Here is a 24,390-nt window from a genome sequence, read left to right as displayed (position 1 = left end):
GTTAAACTGCCTGACATTTGGTCAATGATGAAAAATGGTGGCGTCATATGTCTATCTGTAGTCACTGCCACTGTAAGCCTCATGTCTTCATCTGTCAAATGTGGAGGATTTTTCCTCATTGGTGAATGCAAGGACCATGACCTTGCCAAAGATGTACTGGGCACCCAGCAATGCAATGTCCCCATGCATGGCACACCCAGTGCTTTGCAAGTCAATGAAGGGTAGTTGACATTTCTGAAACAAATGCACTGTTGTACTCTGGGGTCAAGACTCGACAACATCCTGCGTGACACACAAGGCTGCTAAACTATCCGAACACTGCACAGGGTCAACGTCCTGGCCCTCCTGGGCCACATACTGCCTGATGAACACGCACGCTCCAGCAGGGTGGCCGTGGGCAAGTTACTTGAGCCCTCTGAGCCTCAGTGTCCTGCTCTGTAAGATGAAACCTACAACGCTGCCCACCTCATGGGGCTGCCATGAGGATCAGAGGAGGCAGACCGCAGGATGGCCTGCGCCCAGAGCGGGCCCTGGCCAAGCCCTGACTGAGCAGCCGCTGTTGGGATTATTTAAATTGCATTGTACAGCCAGTACTGTGCCAGTTAATGAGGCGACATTCATGTCTCTGAAAGAAAGGTTCAGTTGCAGCCTGTGCTTGGGATTAAAGAAAAAAACAACAACAACTCTGTCCTTTTTTGACTCACAAGGACATTTAAGGCAAATGGGACCCTGGCTGGCGAAGCACTTTGCAGTCTGCACTGAGCTGAGTGTATGGCAGAGGGCACTGCTGCTAGTTTTCTGTTACAGAAATGGCTCCAGACTGCCAGCATTCCTCCCACTCCCCAATGGGGAAGGTAGGAACGAAGCAAGGCGACCCCAGGGCTGATGGAGACACAGTGAGCCTAGAGCCTGGCTTCCTCATGGGGGTCAACCCTGGACAGGCAACCAAGACTAAGGTTCCAGCAGGAGAGAGCAAGCTTGGGCCACAACCAGAAGATGATCCCAAGTGACATCTCAAGAAGAAACAGGATTCATAAAGCAGATTGAAGCAACGCTGCCCTGTCCCAGGAGGCTGCAGCTGGAGGGCTCAGGGCCTGGCTGTCTGCACACGCCCCCTCTCGCCACACCCCAGCACCTCTGTCAGAAGAGCCTGCAAACCTCCCATCCACCCCATCATGTCATTTCACAGCTGAGGCTCAGAGATGGGAAGGGACATGCCCAAGTCACCCAGTGAGGGTCAAATCGAAACTTGATTCCCGACTACTCCCCCACTCCATCCATTCTGACCTCCTAGGGAGGTGTGAGGAAGAGTAGAGAATTTACTCTTGACCAAGGCAGGAGAGTGGCCCCCACCCACCCCAACCCCAGCCTTCCTTCCAGGCCCCAGGACCAGTCCCCAACACTGATTTCAGAAGGATGAGAAGGCACAGATGATTTGAGTCACTCAGGGAGAAAAGCATTCCTCTTGGAAGTCTCTTTTCCAGTCCTCCTAACATCAAAAAGAAGTCTTGGTTTGGTGCTAATATGTCTCTGACCCTTGCTAATCCCGTGGAAGAGAGGGCAGGCGGTCTGCAGAATTTAATCCCCGGCCTTGCTCTCACTGGAGTGACTGTCATGTTGCCCTCTATTTATGGCAACTGGCTCTGACTTCCCCCCACTTACAAGAGTGAGGGCCTTTCCTTTGCTAATAACTGTGAGTAAAACACTGTGAGTAGGGGAAACTGTATTTTAAAGATTGCTTAATGGTCTCAATTTGCAAGCTTCTCTTTAGTCCTGAGCCATGTATAAAACTTTTGTGGTTTGCAAAATGCTTGTACCTAGAGTTTAGTTTGGTAAACACATTTTGAATTAAACATGCATTCTGCTATCTATACGGATCTCAGCTGAAATATGCCTTGTGTATGATTCAAGCTCTAGTTCTTGTTTTAGGAGTTTGGTAGTTCTGGTACTGATACAAACATTTCTGAGAGTTAAAAAGCATGTCTGGATTAAGAGGTGGGTAAACAACCCTGCTCAGCTCCCATCTGCTTCTCAATGATGGGCTCTTCCTCCACAGATATATCCTTGAGCTCCACACTCCAGATGCAAAATCCCTCTATAGGCAATACTTCAATATAGTGTTAAATGACACTTGCCTCAAATAAGGCAATTAATAGAACCCACTGGCCAAGGGCAGAGGACCACAGCACAGGGGAGGTGCAGACAGCTAAGTCCTGATGGGGACAGGGAGGCTGGATGGTGAGACGACCCCGGTGTGGCGCCTGGGCCCTACCTTCACGTCCTCCACCTTCATGCGCGTGCCCTCCTTGCCCACAAAGATGTCATCGATGTCCACCAGGATGTAGCGGTCCAAAGGCAGTGACAGGCGCTTGCCAGTGAGGAAGGCCACGGCGTCCACGAAGACGAGCTTGTGCAGCCAGAAGTTGAGGTTGTTGCCAAACAGCACGCGCTGGATGCCGTCATGGAGGCCCAGGTCCTGGACCACGGTGGCGTGCAGCGCGGCGTGCAGGCCGGCGTCCGCGCCCAGGTGCGGGATGGACTCGGATGAGCGCGTCTTGGCCAGCAGCACCGGCTCGTAGGTGGAGTGGTTGGACTGGAACACGGTCCAGTCCTCGCCGGGCAGCACACCCTTCTCCACCTCGCTGGGCCGCGTCACATAAAGCAGCGGGGACCTGGGATTGATGCTACAGTCCTTCAGGCCCAGGTTCGAGTGCAGGAACAGGGGGAAGCCTTTGAGCTGGGCACTCAGCAGGCTGTTCTCGTTGGCCTGCAGTTGGGGTGAGGCAGGGAGGGGAGAACAGCCTTCAGAACCACAGCCCCGAGGGAATCTCAGGTGTGCGAGAATGGTAATGTCAACAGTATTCACTGACCTTCACAGAGGACTTGCCACATCTCTGGCCCTGCAAACCTGCTTCACCTGTCACAATAATACACTGGCTAACGCACAAGCTGCTCTTACCAGCCAGGCACCGGGTTCAAGCGCTTTGCATGCAGGGGTGCTGGTAATCCTCGGTGACCTCTGGAGGCATTGCTATCATTCCCATTTCACAGGTGAGGGGAGTGGGGACCAGAGAGGCTAGGTAACTTGCCCGAAATCACACAGAGAGAGGCCCAGCAGCTGAGAGCATGGACTCTGCCACCTGTCCCCAGGGAAGTTATGTAGCCTTTCTGTGCCTCGGCTCACTCTGCTGTAAAACGTGGCTGAGAATTCAGTAAGCACTCCAGGGGTGGTGGAGGAGGAGGAGGAGCGTAATGTTGGCAGGGTGCTTAGGACAAGGCCCTAACTGGTGAGCATCACCAATTGCTCATTCAGTCCCCACGTCAGCCTCAGGGGGAAGGTGCCCTTGTTACCCCCCTTCGTAGCTGAGGAAACTGAGGCTTTGAGGGGAGTGTGGCCCTCAGTCACACAGCTGTCAGGAGGAGCCACCATCTGCGGCCAGGCGGTCCAATCCTGGGGCCCGCACACCTGACCACCAGGCTCCATTTCCTGGGGTCTCCAAACTGCTTTTGCACACAAACCTTTCTTCAGGAGAAACCTGACGGGAGGCCAGTGTAGATGAGACCAAATAGGAGGCATCTACTGGGGGTGCAGGAACATCACTCCACCCACAGCATTCCCAACCCCCATATAACCCCAGCACCCCAAGGCCACCCTCCAGTCCCTGTACCTCCCTCTTCTTCCCAGGGTCTGCTGCTGCTGCCCACCTCCCTGGGGCCCTGCAGACAGTACCACCAGCCCCCACTTCTTCTCTTACCCAGGCTCCCCGCCTCCCAGACACCTGCCTTTGGATATGATACGACTTGTCCTTGTCCCTGTGCTAGTTCCATTCTGTCTTCCTGAGCTGGCAAACTCCTGCTCATCCTTCAAAACCCAATGCATATACCCTCTTCTCTGCACTGGCCTCCCTGGGACCATGTTAAGCCTCAGCTACAGCCATTTTACGTGGGCTGCTGCATTCCTGCTCAGGGTCTCTCTCCTACCAGTCTGTACCCTCTTGAGGGCAGGGGCTATGTCATTTCCACCTTTGGGTCCCTGGTGTCCAGCACAGGCTTGACACCCAGAGGGAACAAACACCAATCTGATGAGTAACTGACTTTTTAAAAAGAACGAGAGAGGAACTGACAGCTCTCCAGGGCCTGGCCCGTGACAGCTGTGCAGCACAGGTGTCATTTGTTCGCCCCACCACTATTTACCATGCCAGGCATTGTGCTGAGTGTCAGGGACACAGTGACAAAAAACAGACAGTGTCCTGGCTGTCCTGAACCTTAAAATTGAGCAAGAAAGAGAGACAGCAAACAAAACCTCAAAGATAAACATGAGGCACATGTTACACAGAGGCGGCTCTCTTAGCTGGAGAAGAGCAGACCTTGGCCTAGTCAACTGGCTCAGGAAAGGCTTCCTGGACAAGGGGACTTCCCTAGAGAGTGGGCCTTAAAGAACGAGTAAGCACCAACTAGGGGGGGAGGTAGAGGCCAAGTTCAAAAACAGCAAGTGCTAAGGCCCAGAGGTAGGAGAGGGCTCAGCACAGTTAAGAAGTAGCAAGAGGCCAACCGAGTGATCCAGAGGAGAGGAGAGGAGACAAAAGTCAGCTGGGGCCAGACCTGCAGGACCTGGAAGACTGGGAGTGGCAGCGGGAAGCCATCAAAGGGGTGGCAGGTTCCATTTGTATTTTAAAAGACCCACCTGGCTGCTGTGTGGAGAAGGAGTGGGGTGGGGCAAAGTGACAGTGGACAAAGGGCACCAATGAGGCTAGAGAGGGAGGCAGGGTGTGCACAGGGCCGCCGGGCACTCCCCTCTGCCCCAAGAGGGAGCTGCACCTGCCCCTCAGGGTGCCTTGTACTATCCCTTCCACGCAGAAGTGCTTTTTTCTAATTCCCACAAAGGCTCTGTGGGGCCCTGGCCTTGTAAACCATGATAAGGAGCTGCATTTGATGTTACCAGTTGCCAGGAGTACCAGCCAACTCCCCACTCTGTCCCCGGCCGGCCTCAGGGCAGGGCACCCCATCCTGAGAGGCCACCTCCCCCAGCTCCAGGCTCTGCACAACCCCTAAGCCAGAGCTGGTTGAAGAGGAGAGGCGTGCAGACGGTGGGGGCTGGCGACATTTCAGGCCCTGTCCGTCACCTGCTGTGGCCTGGGAGGTCACACTGGACCACAGGCCCTGGGGATCCCATTTCAAAGCCCCGACCCTGAGCTGACTGCCAGGCGCTGGCAGCTCAGCCAGCTGCCCAGCTGGGAGACACTGAAGAAGGAAAAAGCCAAGCTGCTGACAGGCCCCTCCAGTCGGCAGTGAAAGGAGCCAGCTGGGGAAGGGAATGGAGAGTAAGCCTCGCATCACAGAGGATCACAGGGGCTGTGGCGGGCAGGCAGGCAGGCCGCACCCCGGGGGAGGGGAGCCCTCCTGTTCCTCAGCACTGACACCCGCTCATGGGACACCCAGTCTTCCAAGGGGGTCATCCAGGCAGTGGAGGGAAGCCCTGAGCCAGGCCTGGGGAAGCCCAGGACAGGCTTAGTGACTAGCTGACGACCTTGGGAACCCTGTGAGTCCTGCCCAGGCCTCAGGGCAGCTTGCTCTGACATGCTCACCTCTGCTTGGATTAGAAGCACAGAGTGTGGTTGTCAAACCTCCGCTCTGACTTACTAGCTCTGTCACCCTCGAGAGCCCTGTAATTTTTTGAGCCTTCCTTCCTCACCTGTAAAGCGAGTGCCACTTCACAGGGTAGTTGTGCAAATTACACACAGTAAGGCAGCCAAGCAATGAGCTCAGTGCCTGGCACATAGGCAGTGTGCAAAACAGAGGCTGGGTAGCCCTTGTCCATGCCAGGAACCGGGCCACTGATGAAGAGCTGCTCCTACCCTGAGGGATCTCACATGAGCTCAGGACTCAGTGCCCCCACCAACTGTTTGCTGACATAGAGATGACAAAGCATGACAGCTGCCATTTATTGGGGGGCTCCAGATAGCAGGCACTGTGCTCCTGTGTCCCACCCACTGTCTTGCTTAATCTTCAACAGTGAGGCAGAAGCTGTGACTGGCCCCACTTACAGATGGCTTGAGAAAGCAAGGTCACTCTGCTTTGAAGTGACAAAAAGATCTCAACAAGGCTCTGGACTTTTCTGCCCCTGTTCCAGCACCAGTACGGATTGGAAACCGAGTCTCCAGATCCCCAGCGTCCACAAGCTGTCTGGGTTTGGCCAACCCCATGCACAGCACTAAAGCTGGCCTTGCAGAAAGAGCCAAAAAGAAAAAGAAAACAAGGAGCTTGGCCACCAGAGGGTGCCCATTAGAGTAAAAAGTCACAAGCCTCTGCTCTAAACCAAGTTGTGTCTTTATGCAATAGGGTAGGAAGAGCAAGAAGACGGGAAACACCACTGACCCCCACAGTGAGACTGAGCATGTCCCTGCCCCCTCCAGGGTCTCATGTTCACCTGTAGAGCAAGGAATTGGGGCTAAGTGGGACTCAAGTCTCTGTGGTACCAGCTGTGCCCAGTTACCCTCGCCCATTGCCTGGTTTCCAGAGACTGGGAGCTGTGTGCACTGGATGTGGCCTCCGGTGCAAATTCTACTAAATAAACGGTATCTGAGGTCCCTGGACTCATTGCACAATGGTTAAGACTAAGGCCTCAAGAGCCAGATGCCTGGGTTCAAACCCTGGGCCTGTACTCAGTGGAGGTGTGAGTATGGGCACATTTCTTTACCCCTCTTTGACTCTATTTCCTTCTCTCTTAAATCAAAATGATATCTACCCAGCTTGGGGTACGGCTGATGACTGTTCAATGAGTTAATTTATGCAAAGCATATCGGACAGGGCGTGGCTCTGCGTGAGCACTCAATAAATGTCAGCCATTCTGACGTTTTCAGACCTGCAGCTCTGACTCAATCTTAATGAAGTTCACAGCAGGAAAGGGAACAGAGTCCAGGAGAAAAGAAGAAACAGACAATGAACACAATCTGACTCTATGCCACTATAAAGCCATAAACCAGGTCAGTATTTCCCAGAGGGCGCTGTGAGGTGAAGGGTTTTGTGATGAAGCCAGCTGGGGAACAAATCTCACCAGCCTGCTCTGCTGCAGGACTTCTAAGGGCCTCCAATTACTTGGCCCACAAAACCTTTATTAGTGGCAGAGCATCCTGCTGCATTGACGCAGGGAAGGACACGCTGTAGGAAACCCACCATTACACCAGGCTCCTCCCAGCACAGGGCCACTGCACAGGGGTGCCACAAATACCTGGGGATGAATGGTCATCCGACAGTGAACATGGGCCACTTCAGGTCCACCTCCTGCTCCCCTCCCAGCTCATGCCAAGCAAGAACCTGCCTCTGGACCCATGCACTCACCTTCCCCTCTGCCCGAAGGCCCCTGGCCCCAAGAGCCACACCACTCCTTCCCCCACTTCCTTGCACTTTATCAAGGATGACTCCCTTGGCCATTCCATCAAAAACGCCTCACCCGCCATAACCATCGTCCCCTATGCCCTTGCCCTGCTTTATTACTTTTTAAACGTATCACCACCTGCCTCAGGATATGTTTATTTGTTAATTGTCTGTCACCCACCCTACCCCATAGCACTGAAGTGTCTGCTCCATGACAGCAGGGACTTTGTACATTTTGATCACTACTGTGTCCCCAGTACCTGGCAAAGGGTCCAGTAATGATTGCTGAATTGAGGAATGAATGTTTCCGAACACCCTAGAGTCCCATCTAGTACTTGCTTTCATTTGACAGGTCAGAGTTTTCTGGCCAAAGCCTCTAGATGCCCCATCTAGCTGTCCCACACCCCGCACCTCCCCAAGGACAGCCTCTCCACGAGACTTTCAGCAAGGACTCTGATCCCAGGACACATTCTGGGTGCCCCACAGAGCTGGAAGCAGCTCGCCTGCCCACTGGGATGTCCTTCTCCTTCTTCTCCCAATGCAAGAGGGCTCTGATTCAGGACGTGCATACATTGCACACTCCACCACCACCAAGAGGAAAGGTCCTGTGATCCAGAGCCCAAACTCTCCAAGTCTGGGTTCAAATTCTGACTCTCCCACTTATAGGCTGCACAGGTACATATACATAACTTAACCTTCCTGAGCCTTGGTTTGCCCGTCTGCAAAATGGGACCGACATACCCCATCCTTTAGGAGGGCTGCCAAGATAGGTTCTGAGGGGCCCAGCAGAGCATACCCTCTCTTACCTCACAACCATCCCTGGGGCCTCCTTCAGGCACCTGCCTGTTATATGCCAAGTCTCATGCATGGCAAGCAATCCCCCTGCCCTGTGCTCCTAACAAAAACTGATCCTTAAAAAGCACTTACTAGGCACCAACACAGTGTGCTGCAAATGTTCTATGTACACTTGCCCATTTAACCTTCACAAAAACCCTGGGAGGTAGGTGCTACCATTACACCGATTGTACAGATCAGAAAAATCAGGCACTCAGCTAACGAGCTTGGAGACAGAACTCAAACTTAGCTGCAGCTCTTAACTGCTTGGGAACCCTGCTCTCTGCATACCTTGAAGAAGCCGATGATGCCCACACCATAGGCCACGCAGTACTTGTCCAGCAGCTCCCGGTTCCAGGCATCCAGGTTGACGTACTTGAGAATGTTCTCGTAGATGATGAGGGCGAAGCGGCCACGGCCCTTGTCGGTGAGCGTGGGCATATCCCCCTTGCCCGGGGCGATCTCTGTGCGGTACTTAAAGCGGCTCGACTCCAGGATAGCCACCACCTCTTGGCCCAGCTGTGAGTAGAGGCTCTCCACGAACACCAACACCAGCGGGTCCGTGCGGGAAGGGGCAGCCGCCTGCACGGGCTTGAGCGGCAGCAGGCGGCTGGGGGCCACAGGCGGCGGGTCCCCACAGTCAGGCTCAGAGGTGTCAGCCGAGGGCTCCAGGCCCCGCTTCCAGCCATATAGGTAGTAGGCGGAGACAAAAACGCTGAACAGGCAAAAGACAAACAGCAGGAAAAGGACAGCCTGTGGGGACAAATGCCGACACAGCCTGCGGAAGCGCGCCAGGGTGGGCATCCTGGTCCTCAACCGAGACCTCGGCCACTGGAGGCCTGGCCTGCCCTGGCCACCCCAAGTCCCCACGCAGGAGGAGACACCAGAGTCGTCCACTGACCAACAAATTCCCAGACACTTATCAAGCGAGGCCCTCAGTGGGCAGCAGGAGTGGGGGGTCGGGCGGCCAGCCCTTCCTCCCGGCCAGGGGCGCCGTCCGCAGGCTGGTTGTGCTCCTTCCTTCCTCCGTGCCCCTTTATGTCACCATGGCAAACCCCCACGTGGTCCTGTGCACAGCAGAAGTGCCCCAGGGTGTCAGGGCCTCCTGGTGGGGCTGGGCAGCTGGTGGGAGGACCCTGGGCAGGCCCGGGGGTTCCACATGCCGCTGGCTGGGTAGGGCCCCGGGGCCAAGGCTGTGGAAAGAAGAGTCAGAAGATGAAGAGTCAGAGCATGGGCTTTGGGGGTCCACTGACAGTGAATGAATGCACAGGACCTGACCTAGGCAGGCCCAAGTTCAAGTACTGCTGCCCAGTCTGGTCGAACGATTTGGGCAAGCTCCTGAGCCTCTCTGAGCATCAGTTTGCCCATTTGAGAAATGGGGCTGACTTAGTACCCACCTCACAAGACAGGCTGGGGGATTAAGTCCAATAATGTGTATAAATCACTTTCAGCAGCATCTGGTGTCTACAATGGCAGTTGTTATTTACTATAATTATCAGAGTCTAAGACTAGACCAAGAAAACTCCAGAAGCAGGAAGAAGTAAGACAATAAACACTTTCTAAGCCTGGGAGCTGGAGGAGGAATTATAAATCATGCTCGAACACCATGTCCTCACTGTCTTCCCCTCAATTACCTGCAGTGCTTTCCCCATCTCTCTCTCTGAATGGGCCCAGCAGCCCCATCCATCAGATGAAAAGACTGAGGTGAAGGCAGAGCAGCCAGGGAAGAAATGTAAACCTCAGACACAGACTTGGGGATGAAAATCTTCCAAGTCCCTCCCAGCTCCAAGGCTTTCCGAGGTGTTCAGCATGGGTACAGCATACCAGAGACCCTGAACTTTGAGGAACTTATCCTAGAGGTAGTAATTGTAGAAGTGTATAAAGATCCCCCCAGCCCTGCACACATACACAAAATGCAAACCCTGGTGCTATTTATTAATATAATAGTGAAGGATGTCGTTTCAATAGCAAATGCCCAACAATAGAGGATTGTCTTTGGCAATTATGATGCAAGCATGTGATGGCATCCAAGGCAGCCATTTGCAATATGTCAAAGAAGATGGTTTACTGACACAGAAACATAATTGCCATATAAATTGATAAAGTGGAAAACGTGTATAAAACAGTATGCGCTGTCACATTTTGGAAAAAAACTTTATGCATAGACCAGAAACTGGTACTAAATACCAAAAGAAAGTTAACAATGATTATCTCTGAGTAGTTTTTATTCTCCTCTTTTTGTTTGTTTCCTAAGTTTTCTACAATCATTTAATATCTTTGTGAAAATGGGAAAATAAATGTTCTTAAAAGCAAGGGCAAAGGGTGTGAAATGAGGATACATCTTAGTCACCAAGTTTGCTCCCAGTTCTGCCATAATGTGCTGTGTCACCCCAAGCACACCCTGCCCCTCTCTGGGCCTCCTGCCTATGAGAAAGGGGCTGGGGTCAGATGATTTCTGGGGATTCTTTTACCTCTGAGAGTCTACAATTCAGTTTCTACTGTGTACCAGCACCATGGGGAACCCAAGGCCCCCAAGAAAACAGGCACCTACAATGTAGGGGGGACGAGTGTGACAGTGGAGAAGGCAGGGTGTTTGAAAGACCTGAGGGCCACCTAATGTCTCTGGAGGGGGCGGGTACCAAGGAAAGTTTCCTGGAGAAAGTGGTACCTGAACTGACCAGAAGAACAAGTAACGGTTGAGCAAGGGTAGGAAGAGGGAGGGGCATATATCACAGCTGGGACTTGAGGGACCCCGAAGTTCCAGCTGAGAGCAGGCAAAAAGGGGCAAGTTTCCTGTGTGGAGTCAGGAGGGCTGGCTGACTGGTCCTGTTTATACCCAGGGAACCTGCGTCCTATATCCTACTGATAAGGGTAGCCTTCTGCCCTGTGGTCACAGTGAATCCCACCCCTTGGCCCCGGGCCAGGACAGGAGTGCAGGGAGGAGAGGCAGAGCTGTCCCAGTGGTGCCCTGCTTGCCACTGAGGCATGGGGCCCGCCAACCGCACTTCCCTTGCAGGCATGGGCACTGTGGTGACTGGCCCTTGGTCTATTGCATTAACAGCCTTTCAGTGTGTGAACTAATGATGCAACCAGCAACGTCTCTGGCATCTGGGAGACACAGACCCTTGTGGAAATCAGATAACATCTTCCCAGCAGAAAATAGGCACATGCCCTAGAAAAGGTTGTAATGATTTCGAGAAGCCCAGACCCCAGGACTCCAAGCCCATCCATGGACGGACCTAAAGCCCTGGGCCCATAGAGCCTAAGGGTTACCGTGCAGACGGGAGTTAGGTGGCTGTGCTCAAACACCAGCCCCGCCACCCAGTTGTTGTGCAGTCCTGGGCATGTTATCTAACTTTTCAGTGCCCCGGTTTCCTAACCTGTAAAATAGGAAAACTTGACATACTTCCCAAAGTTGTGAAAATTAAATGTCTTGATCCACATACAGTGTTCAGAACCGTGCCTGACGCACAGTGTGAAGGGTGAGCCGTGGTTACCATGCGCTCCATTCCATGTACTCGTCATGTGGGTAATAACGCCTTTCCCAGGCACTAGATGGATGGGCAAGGGAGGGCAGAAGGCTAGAGGTCAGGAGGCTAGGGAGAAGGCCATGGTAAAGCCCAACCCAGGCTCCAGAGAGGGTAAAGGGAGCAAGAGAGGGCCCCCCAGCCCGTCCCCTGGGGTAGGGGTTGGCGAGAGCCAGTAGCTTTGTAAACAAAGTGCTGGCCTCTAGCACTGCCCCTCCACTGCAGTCCCCTCAAAGGCCATTCAAGGCCTCCACACAGCCTGCATTCCAGAACCCCTGGCTCCAGGAATGGAGAACTGGAGGGTTTCTAATCCCCCTGGAGCCACCAAGGCCTCAAGGACAGCTGGGGGCTGAGGCCTCAACAACTCCTAATGCCCTGGGCCTTGCCGACACTACCAGCCAAACTCCAGCCTCTCCCAACCAGTTGCCAATCTTGGTCATGAATCTAGGCTTTTCTAATGAAGTTCCCATTGCCTGGAATCTCTCCCCTATCCCTTGGGACACTTACTCATACTTCAAGACCCCAGTTCAATGTCATCACCTCTCTGAAGCCATCCCCATGCACCATCCCTGTCCCTGTCCCTGGATTGTCCCATTCTTCAGGCTTTGGCCCATCCCCATTCCACAGCCTGAGGCTGGAAACCAGGACCCTCAGGCCAGACCAGCATGCAGAGGTGGTCCTTTGACTTGCACCAACATTTTTCTTTAATTTAAAATCAGGAGATTTCACAAAAAAGTCAGAACTTCTAAGCTGTCTTTAAAAAGAGCACATTCTACTCTGGCTGGGTAGCTCAGTTGGTTGGAGCCTCCTGATACACCAAGGTTGCAAGTTCGATCCCCACTCAGGACACATACAATAATCAGCCAATGAATGCATAAATAAGTGAAACAGCAAATCAATGTCTCTGTCTCTGTCTCTGTCTCTCTCTCTCTCTCTCTCCCTCCCCCTCATTTCTACAATCAGTAAGTAAATTTTTAAAAAAACAGCATGTTCTGGTGACATGGGGCACACATCACTACTGGCCCCATCAGCTGAGGCACTTACTCACCTGCCTCAGACAGGCTGGCCACAAATTCTCTAGTTACCACAGTCCTACAGTCAACCTCCTTCCCTCATGTGGCTTCCTGCCCAGTCCCTGGGTGCACCTGAGTGTGTGGTCCATACTGAGCAGACTTGGTGGGTTTCTGCTCACAGCTCTGCATTCTGCAGGCTGCAGGTCCTAGGGCTGGACCAGGACTTACTGACCTCTGCATGGGCAGGCCCTGCCCGGCACCTGGCGCGCCGAGGTCCTTCCCAAATACCAGTTTCCTTTCTTCCCCTTCCCCATGTGCCTGGGTGTCCTGTAGGACAGGGACAAGTCTGATTTATTCTGGAAGCTCCCATGCCTTTCCCCAGGCATCGGTCCTTCTTGAATGCTCAGGATATGAATAAATGAGCAGCTGTTATTATTCCCAATGTACAGATAAGAAGACTAAGGTTCCAAGGTGAGGTGACTTGTCACAGTCACATAGGAAACTGCTAAATCTTGACTCAAAATCTTGTCATTCCTCCATGAAACCGAGGGGTTTCTATTAAAAAAAAATAAGCAAACAAACAATAATACCATTATAATTGTCATTGTTATTTTTCTGCTACCATGTACTAAACATTTACCATGAGCCTGGCCATGTGCTAAGCACTTTTATATACCTCATCTTATTTAATCTATACAACCACTACTGATATTTTCACATTTACAATTGAGAAGAATGAGGCTCAGAGAGATTAAGTTGCTTGCCCCAAATCACACAGCTAGTCAGTGGCAGAGCTGAAATTTGAATCCAGACTCCATGAGGGGGTCTAGAGCCTGCAGGGGAACCTTGGCCGGGATGGGGGACAGCATGAGAAGGCTCAGCCACAGAGGCCTCTAGCCCTCAGCCAGGCTCCCACTGTGCTCTCCCAGCCCTGGGCCCAGCTTTCCTTGCCAAGGTGCTGGGGATAATGAATGAGATGCTCTGGTTGTCATGGGGACACCATGGCAACGCCACACTTTCGGGAAATACCACAGTAACTGTGGCCACTACTCAGGAGTTGAAAGTCACTCCCTACCCTATCTTCCTCTCTGAAATGCTCTAGTTCCCCCATAATCCTCTCTAGGGCCCAGAGAGAAAGAAGGCAGAGCTATATGGGCCTTCCCAGAGACCCAGCTATCTAGGGAATAGGATGTGGGAGGGGGTCTGGCTCTGCTCTGGATGGACAGGGGGGCTCCAGGGGTGCAACCAAGAGCTTCCTGAGACTAAGCTTCCTGTGCCTCCTGTGGTGAAGTGCACCCAGTAGGTAAGCTGAGAGCACTTGGTGCCTACTGTGTGCAGCGGGCCTCCTGCAAAGGGCTGTGTGCCTCATGCCCTTTCACCCCAACAATCTGGGAGGCGACAGCGTGGTGGCTGCGAGTGTGGCAGTTAAGGTCTCAGACTTGAGCCAGCCCGCCTGGGCTGGAGTTGGGCCTCCATTATTTCCTAGCCTTGTGACCTTTGAGCCAATCTTTCAACCTCTTTGAGCCTCAGTTTCCCCAAGTATAAAATGGGGAAACTAATCAGTGGCAGAGGTGAAATTTATACTACTTCTCTATATGCTGCCAAGACTGAGAGATGATGTAAACAAAACAGCTCAGTGCCTGGCACACAGTGACATAGGTTAATAACCTTATTCCCCATTTAACAGATTTGGAAACCGATGTTCAAGAAGGAATTGGCCCAAGGCCACATATCAAATTAATAGTGGATCCAGAAAGAGAAGAGGGGAGGTCAGGTTTGGGAGCACACTGGGAGTTAGGGACAAGCAGATGACAGCTCCCTGTCCACCTCCCTCTGTACTGAGCACAGGAGGAACAAGCAGAGCCCTGGGCACTGAAGTGCAGGCCTCTGGGCTCCGAGCTTCTATCTCCGGTGTGATGCTGCTGCAGGGGAAATGGAGGTCCCTGGAGCCCCGCATGCTCGCCCAGCTCAGATATGATTTCTCGCCTGGGTTATTCCTGACAATGCCCCCTACATCTGCCACACTTGCATGCACACGAATACACAGACAAGTTCATACGGTGCTTACATGTCCACATGGTGCCACACAGGCACCCGGGCCACAGGCAGGAGAATGGGGCTGGGGAGCTGAGAGAAGGCGCAGGAAGAGCCTTGTCAGCAGGCTTGAAAGTCTGTGAATGGTCACTGGGCTTGGGGGAGGAGAGGTGGCGGCAGGCCAGGTTCCGACAGTCCCACGCGCAGTCCCAGGAACACTCCCTACAGCTGACCCAGTCCCGTTCTGCCTGCCACACCCCCAGCACAGTCACCTCGCTGCCTACGACCCAGCCACACCCACAGCCACCCAGCTCCACCAGCCAGCCTGCCCCAGCCTGCCTCACCCACCATGCCCAGCTCAGGTGAGAAAATCCTCCACAGTGGCTGTGCAGGAGTTTCTCCAGCTCAATCACACCCCTGGGAGGCCCAGGCCAGAAGCAAATGCCTCTTCTGCTGGAATTCGCTGCATCCTCCATCCCCCACAGCCCTGCAGTGCTGCCTGGCCAGAGGCCAAACTGCTGCCCATCAGCCATCCTGGAGTCCAGGGCCACCACCAAGGGACTGTTGGTGGTCTGTCTTGGAGTCCAGGGCCAAAGAGCGGCAGTCCACCCTGCAGTGACACACAGGGACACTGAGGCCCAGAAAGAGAAAAGGATCCCCTGGGGTTGGATTGGCCAAGCCTGCTACACCCCCACCTACCCTGGCCCATTTTCTTGTCCAAGAAAACCCTGCCCATCCCCCTCTAAGCCAGCCATAGCTGGAGGTTGGACTCTGCCGGCTGTGGATTTCAAAAGTCCTCAATGAGCTCCCCAGCTCTGCATCCCACCACGCGAGGCCGGATTTTCGCTGCCAGATATCAAGCTGCTCTCGAGACTAGAACACTGGTCACCCAATTTCACAGGAAGCTTTCCAAAGCAGAAGTGGTCTCCTACCCATGAAAGGTACCGAAGAGCCATGTGCCCTTGCCAGTTCCCTTCCCTTTTTGAATCTGCTCTGAGACATCTCCAAGCTGAATACACTAATAATATGAACTTCCATTTACTAGACAGGATATGCCTGTACTGTATGCTATTGTTTAACCCTTACGACAGGACCATCACCTACTTTCCATTCATTTAACAGATTAGGAAACTGAGGGCCGGAGGGGACTTGTGAGTTGCCCCAGCGCGCAGAGCTAATGAGTGGGTGATGGGGACTCTTACACATAGCCACCTGGGTTCATCATCCTTCAAAGCCATGGGTCCTCCGAGTTCTCCCAGGGCCTCTCGCTCTCCCTCCCTTTGAATGGTGCTCTTTCTGCTTTTGTTTTTATCCATTTTATGTGTGTCTTACTTACAAGCAACCTTAAACGAGCCTTCTTGGAGGCAGACCCACAAATAATCCATCAATCTACAAGCAAACAAAGCCTAAAACCCTGGTTCACTCCCAGGTTCTCAGCTGGGATTTGTTGTGGGTTCCCTGGCAAGGAATGCCCAGCAGGAAACCTTAGGAACTTAGCCTGCTGTTTGAGAATTTGTCTTTCTTCCAACAGGGCCCGAGTTGAGCGTTTACCTTTGCACCAGCTCTGAAGAAAGGGCTTATGGAGCAAACAAACAAGACAGCTTATGGGAGGGGTGGAGTGGGGAACAGACAGGTCAGGACCAGCTGCCCTCCTGTCCCAAGGACAGGCTCCCCTCTAGTCCCCCTGAAGCTCTCAACACAGACCAAGATGGGCAGGCTCCTCATTAGCCCATTCAGCTTCCCAGAATAGGGCTCCCTCCTCCCAACCCCCAAATCCACTTATGGCACAGTCAAATCCATCCCTAACTATTTTTCTTAGGCTCAGATCATAGGCACTCAAAAAGGCTAGAATGCTATTTCTTTGTAGATATCATAATCTCCCTGGCTGACAGCAGCCAGCAGTGACTGAGCACCTCGTAACTCATCAGCCCCACACCCGGGCTATGCTGAGAGCTTTCCCTGAATTATCACACCCAATCCTCACACCCTGAGAGGTGGTGTCACTGAGATGTGCACTTTACAGATGAGGACACCTAGGCTCAGAGAGGGTAAGCAACTGACTCAAGGTCACACAGCAGGGCAGAAGTAGAGCTAGGACAGCCCCAAGTTAGCCCCTTTAGAGCCCCTGCTTATAACCCTTATATAGTCCTGCTGTCCAGCATTTCACACCATTCTTGAGCCAGGTCTTGGGCCCAAAGCATACCCAGAGAGAGGCTTTCTGCAGGTGACCAGCCCCAGTTGCCTAACTATAGGTTAACCCAGGAGAGTCTGCAATGGGAAAACCTTCACTGGCAACAGGGGCACCACAGGTCCCAGAAAGGCAGGACCTTAGCCAGAGGGTCCTTACCTTCTCCTGCTCTAGGGGCCTTTGTCACTCCAGGCAGGCAGGGACCCAAATGAGAAAGTGGGGCTGCCTCCATGCCCAAGGCAGCAGCCTCCTGCTAAGGAAGAGGAGAAAGAGGCAGGAGTGAAGGTCAAAGTAGGAGACCTCAGCTGAGAAGGACAATGGTGACCAGCACGCCTCATGGGTCTGCGGCCTGCCTGGTACTCTAGCAAGCACGTCCTGCTCGTGACCTCATTTATTCATTATATATTCCCAGTGAAGTAGAAATAAGCTTATCATGCCCTGAACTTCTCCCCTGTCTGCCACCCCTGCAGAGGAGCAGCAAAATGACAGTCAAGCCCAGCCCCCTGCCCTCCCACATGCCCACCCCAGGTCGCCAGATGCCCCATGAGAGATTCCGAGAAGCAGGCGTATTTGGGGGCCTCCATCTCCTGGGTGTGGAAGCCAAAATCCATGTGGGCTTGAAGTCCACATCAGCATCCCAGTGCCTTCAACTCGCTCTCTGTGTGCCTCCGGACTTGACCCTTCCCTTCTCTGAGCTTCTGTTTCTTCAACGGATGATGAGGGGAGTGAACTAGACCAGAAGTTGATGACCTCCTGGGGGTACAGAACCTTCAAGAATATAATGATGGCTGTTACTAAACTCTCCCCAGACAGGCACCACATTCCATGCAAATTCAGGGTGGCCATGACTGGCACCCAAGTAAAGATCATGGAAACCCTCTAGGGGCCCTGCTGGCTCTGGGAAGCCATGGCTCTCAAGGTCTAGACAGCACTGAAGCCACAAATGCGACATCTGAGCACTCTGGAAGCTCCCCATCCCAGCTCCACCCCCATGGCCCTGCGGTCAATCTTTAACTCTCGGACCTGTTGGCTTCAGATAGATTTGGGGATTCGCCAAGCTGTCCGGAGAAGTTGCAAGAGGAACTGATCCCTTCTTTCCTTCCCATCCCTCAGCTGCCACTTCCTTCTCCTCTACAAGGAAGCTGCCAGTCAGCCCTGGAGCGGCTCCAGTGGCTGGGACACTGAAGAACTTACTTCTGGTCCTGAAGGCAGATGGGACCCAGCACCAGGCTCCAGGACCCACCTGCCCCAACCTCTGCACCCTGAGCCCCTCCTGTGCGAGTATGAACATGCACACACTGCGTGCACATGTGCGTCCAGACAGACCTGGGAGGACTGGACAGGAAGGAGGGCACTAGGGGCCACGGTCAGAGGGTACAGGAGGCCAGGGAAAGAATGACAAGACCCACCCAAGCTCCAGGCAGCAACCGCTCAGCTCCGTTCACTTCTCTGCGTCCTCTCAGCGGCTCCACACTCCTCACTTAACACAGCAGCACCTAATCCCAGAGCCAGGACAAATGGCATTACAGACGTCCCAGTCTCCTCCCCAGGGAGGGGGGGTGGGGGGAGGGCACAGGGAGGGAGGTGGCCCTAGGGCACCGTGAGCCACCAACCACATTCCCAGAAGCCTCCATCCCCCAACGCTCCACCATATCCCTTGTCAGAGGCCACCAGCCTCTACCTCCTGAACCTCAGCCAAGTTCGGCCCCCAGCCCAGAAATCTCCCCAGCTGGCAGGGACCCCTGCCTGGAGGTGCCTTCCACGGAAGAAGGGAAAGTATGTCCCTGACCCTTATGCTGATGAGTCCTCTGGTCCCTCTAAGAAAGGTGGCAGGCACCCTGACCAGTGTGGCTCAGCTGGTTGGGCATCATTCCGGAAAGTGGGAAGAGAAAGGCCACTGGTTTGATTCCCGGTCAGGGCACATGCCTGGGTTGCAGGTTTGGTCCCAACTGGGGTGATCAATGTTTCTCTCTCACATCAGTGTTTCTCTCCCTCTCTTTCTCCCTCCCTTCCCCTCTCTCTAAAAATAAGTAAATAAAATCTTTTAAAAAGAAAAAAGAAAACAGAAAGGTGGCAGCCAGGAGTGGAGGAGCCCTCTATGGCAGCAGGCACAGCGACTGCAGTTCTGCCTGACCTCCTGTGTGGTCTTAAGCAAGACCCTCCCCTGCTGCAGGCCTCAGTTTCCCCATCTGTCCTGCAAAGAGGAGGAAGAAAGACTGATATTCCCTGGTAGGGACAGCTGGTGATCAAAGCATCTGTGACATTGGCTTTTGGCCCCTGCTGTGCCCCGGCTGACCTGCCAGGCCCTCCCCACTGCCCCGCCCCATGGAGGAGGAGGAAGGGCGGCTGCCAGTGTGGAGGGGGCCAAACCCAGGCCAGGGCGTCAGGTGCTGGAGCTGAAAAGGGCTTTATGAGGCCCAGAGAGGAGAAGCAACCTGGCTCCAGTCACACAGGCAGCTGGAAAGGGCCAGGCTGGCCCAGATTTACTTCTCGGCAGCAAATGTGTAAGAGCATCCACCTGCAAGGTTTCTGCCTTTTTAGAGGACACCAAGGAGAGCACAAGGCAACCTGCTCATGACAGAATTCCAGGCCCCCAGAGCAGCCATAGAAAAAAGGATGGTGTGCTTGGACGTGTGAGGCTTGGGGATGGAGACAGAGAAGGCTGTCCAAGGCGAGGGTGGCCTAGGATGCCGCCAGCCCCAGGTGAATCCTAGTCACCCCTGCAGGAATTAGAAGTCTTGGCCACCTCTTACCAAGTTGCCAGCAGGTCTGGGTGGTGATGGGGGGACTGGCCCAGGTGGATACACGAAGACCAGTCTTCCCAGAAGACATAAAAGCCTTGGACAACTGCAAGCCTCCAGGCCCTGTGGCCAGAGCAGAGGGAAGCCAGGTACTCTTGGGGGCAACGAGGATGGGGAGGAAAGCTTTGAGGCACTTGGAACTGCAGAAACTCCCTAATCTTCTGGAACCCTGGTGGGTATAACATGGGGGCCTGCTGAGACTCAAGGCCCACATGAAAGTGCCCTTGCCCCTCCAGACTTGCTGGGGCTTGTCACCGAGGCAAGAGCCTGCTGCCAGCACACCTCAGTGGTGAGGGGCGCCTCACACACAGAGGCACAGCTGGCAAGGAGGGGGAAGAAGGGGGGCAGGAGGGTCTCGCTTTCTCTGGGGCATAGACAGCCGGAGAGTGAGCGGAGACATGGCAAAAAGTGCTAGGTGACCTACATTTCACAGGCTCCTTTTAATGGGACCCAGGGGGCCTCAGTGAGAATCTAGAAGGTGCTCACAGATGTTCCCGTACTCCCAAGGCACAGGGGACAGTTCGCAGGGTCAGGAGGCCAGAGTTCCAGTCCCAGACAAGGGGTGAGGCCAGTGAGGCAGCAGCACGCACAAACGTCAAGGAGGCTCCCCTCTCAGGCCCTGCCACGCACCTGCACGCCGCCAGGGGTGAGCAGCACCTCTTAGCAGCACCTAAGAGCAAACACGCCTTCAAGTTAGCTCTAGGGGACTTGCCTCGTCTAGTCCCCGCCTTGCCTGTGACCTCAGTGATTCCTTTCTGGGCCTTCTTCATGCACCTATAAAATGGAATAACGCCACATGTCTCCAAGGGCCCGCCTAACTGTAAGCTGGGCGATTCCACAGGGAGGGAATCGGGCCTCCACAGCTCACCCCCAGAAACGGGCACAATGACCCCCACTCCCCACCATCCATAGATCTGTTGGTCACCACGCTCCAGACGGAAAACACACACAACCGCAACTGGGTACAGGGTGTTGGGCCCTTTGCTAAGTGTTTCGCTCCACTTCAGCAGGGTCTTATCTTACAAACATGGAAACTGAGGCTCATGGCAGTTAAGCAACGTGCTCAAGCTCCCAGTTGCAAAGTGCTTAGCTGAGATTCAACCCGCTCTCTGGCTTTAGTCCCTGCATTCCATGGCACCAGCCACAGATTGCCCAAACCCACTAGGGCCTGGAGGATGCCCCCGGGTCTTTGTACCTCCCACATTGAGTAGAAATGCTGAGACTAATGGGAAAGACAGGCTGCTGGAGGCCGGGAGTAGGCGGGGACGGGAAGCCCGCGTGGGTGCTGGGCATTTGCAGGCTGACCAGCCTCCAGCCAAGACAGCTGTCCACCCTTGTGGCTACAATGTCCTCATCACCACCAGCACACCACAGCCACCGCCATGCCATTTTTAAATCATTACACAGATGCAAAGCTCTTTCACAGACGTTGCTTTGGCATCACATGACAACCTTATAGAAACAGAGCAGGGATTTCTTCTCCCTTTCTCAAATGAGGAAAGCGGCACTCCCGACAGAGGAGTGACTGCCCACAAAGCCCACAGTGAGGCAGTGCTTCAGAGTGAATTTGGAGCCTGTGTCTCCCGTCTCTGGGTCCAGGGCTTTGTCTCCCCTTCATGCCCTGGACTTTTCAGTGTAACCAGCATTGATGGCCTTCATAAAGAAACAATAACCATTGCTGAACTCACTGTGCAGGTATTATACCCAGCACTTCATATATTATCTCATTTAACCATCATGACATCCTCGTAAATTAAGTATTGCTACTGTTTTCATTTCACAGATGGAGACACTGTGACTCAGAAATGTGGAACACCTGGCCCTGGGCTGCCAAGCTAGGAAGGGGAAGGGGCAGAGCTGGGATTCGAACAGAGGTCAGTCTGAGTCTGGGGCCTGAGCTCAGAACTTCGGTGCTACACTGCTCCGTCTGGGACTAGAGGGGCCAGGAGACCAGACACACTCAAATAGTGTGTGTGTCTGGCAGGTTATGGCAAGATTATGATAATAGAAGGACAAACAAAGCTCTTGGAGAGCCCACAGACTGAGGTTGTTACAAACATCTGGGCAGGAGGCCAGAAGTCTGAGCAAGGGACATGGGAACAGAGGGAGGTGACAGATAGGAGGGAGGCAGCCTTGTAAGACCTTGGTCAAGTGCCTTGCTCTCTCTCAGTTTACCCAGCTGTTGAGAAAAGTCCCTGGAATATCTCCAGAGCCCCCTCCATCCCTAAAAACCCTTGGACCCTGGGAAAACAAGCACTGCTTGGTGACAGCCTGGCTGTGAGCCCTGGGGGACTATGAAATGTCCTTGGCTGTCTTGGCACAGCTCGACTGCTGGGAAACAGGCTTGCAAAAGCATGGGGCGGGCCAGCATGCCTGGGCACCACTGAAGTGTGGATCCTGAGGGGGCCACATTCTGCCATTGTCAACCTCTCTATGGCTCTACAGTGGCAAGCGCCACCCAGACTAGACCCACATCAGGAACCGAGATCACATCCAAGTGTCCAGTGGAATGCCACTCCAGGCCTGCCCTGCCCCCGCTGGCCCTGTCCGGAGCCCTGAATGCAAGTCAAGTCCATTCGCTGTCAACTGTCCCTAGATGCCCCTCACTTACATTCCTTAAGATCAGCCCCTGGAATGTAGAGACCAGGGTTCCTGGAAGAGACCTTAGGGGAAATGGCCACCCCCACCCCAAGGGACCTGTGCAAGGCAGAGGCTGCCCATGACAAGTCAATAAAGACCCTCAGGCAGGGGCAGAGCCCATCAGGGCCAGCCCTCAGTTCTCACTCTGGCAGGTGGAAGAGGCTCAGTCCAAGTCTCCACACTTATAGCTGCTCCCTCAAATCACATGCACAACATGCTCCTACTCAATAACCACCCATGGCTCCCATCACCCACCAGGCAAAACCCCTTAACCTGACAGACTACACAGGTCACCGTTACCAGCAGCCTGTTGAGTGGGCATGGTGTGGGCCAGGGCCTTTGCTAAATGCTGCCCACATTTTCTCATTTAGCCCTCAGAGCGAGCCTGTGACGTAGGTACTATGGTTGTTTTTTATGAATGGGAACACTGAGGCTCAGAAAGTTGGGTTACTGGCCCAGAGTCTCTCAGCCAAGAAGTTATGTCCCCAGCAGAGAAAGGATTCACACCCATGCCTGGACTCTAAGCCCAGGTTCTTAACCCTTGTGCGCGCAGCCTCCTGAAGGGCTCCCTGCCACCCTGAGAACCCTGGGGCCAGCTCAGGGGTCCTATGTACAGGAGGGGAAACCAAGGCACAGAGAAAAAGCCCTCCGTGTTGGTAGCAGAGTCAGGGCAAGGCCTCTGGCCTCCAGCCTCCCCTCCCAGGCCTCCCCACGCTCCAGCCCGGGAGGAAATCCCACCCAAGGGGCATGCCTCAGCCCACTCCATAACAATTAGTCCTCAGATCTGCCTTCTTCCTCTGTCCAGGAGGAGGTTTGCAAAGAGAGAAAGGGACAGGAAGGGCCCAAGAAATCTTGGTTCTTACAGACCAGACTCTCAGGGCCCAGGAAGGCCCTACCAAGCACCCTCGCACCCCCTGAGGAAATCACCCCTCCAGTGACGATACTGTGCAGGCCAGGATCTATCTCCCCCAGACCAGGGTAAGTGCCAACTTAACACCTCTGACGTGAAATCTCCATTTTTCTCCCCAAATCTACTTGTCCTGCAGGCTTCCCTGTTCTCAGGAAATGCCAACGGTGTCCTCAGGGCAGAAACCTTGCCATGCGCACCCTGATCCTCTCACACCCCACAGCTAATCCACTGGCTCATCCTACAAAATCAACCCAGAGTCCGACCCTCAACTGCCTCCCTCATCACCCCACATGGAGGTCCTCCCTTACCCGCGTGACTGCAGCAGCCTCCTGGCTGAGCCCTGCGTCCATCTCCCATCTCTTCTCCACACGGTGGCCCCATACGTCCAAACAAGTGAGACCTCAGCCCAGCCCCTCAGCAGCTTCCCCTGTGCTCAGACTAAACAGCAAAGTCCTCTCAGTGGGCTCGGAGGCCCTGCACACTGCCTCTGGTCCCACCTCCCGCCAGACGGCTCCTGTTCTCCCTGCCCAGCGGCACCAGCCTCCTTGCTGTTCCTCCAGCACAGTCCACACCCTCCCGCCTCAAAGTCTTCGTGGTGCTGTTCCCTCTGCTGCAACGCTCTTCCCCAGGTAACCCGTGGCTCCCCTTCTCCCTCCTGGCACCTATTGTTCCCTTACCAGACTTTCTATGACCACCTGACACAGCAGAGCCACTCCCTAAAGTCACACTTTCTGGCCCCAACCCACTTTATCTGTCTTTCAGGCCCTTCTCACTACCTAACAGGTACCGCCGAGCCAGTGTTCGCTGGCTTGTTGACTCTATCCCACCGCTACAATGTCAGCCCAAAGTCTTGGTCTGTTTTGTTCACTGCTGTGTCTGTCCCAGTGCCTAAAAAAGTGACTGGAACAAAGTAGATGCTTAAAAAGAATTGTTGAATGAGGGACCATTGCCTTGTTCATTTGAACATATCTTTCAGTTTCTGCAGCCCCCTAGGAGACCAGGGTCACTTGGAGGCCAATCCAATATTCCACCTGTGTCAGCTGAAACCCAGAGGGCTGTCGCATGAACA

At 53.9% G+C, this 24,390-nt stretch overlaps 1 protein-coding gene across 4 annotated transcripts in view; it reads right to left on the bottom strand.

The window, feature by feature from the left end:
- NDST1 (N-deacetylase and N-sulfotransferase 1) overlaps positions 1–24,390 on the bottom strand; it is a 57,237-nt gene that overhangs the window by 20,069 nt on the left and 12,778 nt on the right. For 3 of the 4 annotated variants that reach the window (XM_090288416.1, XM_090288414.1, XM_090288417.1), the window contains exons 2-3: positions 8,500–9,401; positions 2,273–2,767 (exon numbers count right to left, since the gene is read on the bottom strand). In XM_090288416.1, the coding sequence (XP_090144542.1) occupies positions 2,273–2,767; positions 8,500–9,012 (1,008 nt within the window). In that variant the 5' untranslated portion in view covers positions 9,013–9,401. Of the gene's footprint in view, positions 1–2,272; positions 2,768–8,499; positions 9,402–18,379; positions 18,464–24,390 lie in introns of those variants that run through there. The other variant, XM_090288415.1, reaches the window with a different exon arrangement.

This window comes from Furipterus horrens, unplaced genomic scaffold (genome assembly GCF_987537825.1).
Source record: "Furipterus horrens unplaced genomic scaffold, mFurHor1.1.pri manual_scaffold_10, whole genome shotgun sequence".
In the NCBI taxonomy this organism is placed as follows: Eukaryota; Metazoa; Chordata; class Mammalia; order Chiroptera; family Furipteridae; genus Furipterus; species Furipterus horrens.
This window is presented reverse-complemented; position numbering and strand designations above follow the sequence as displayed.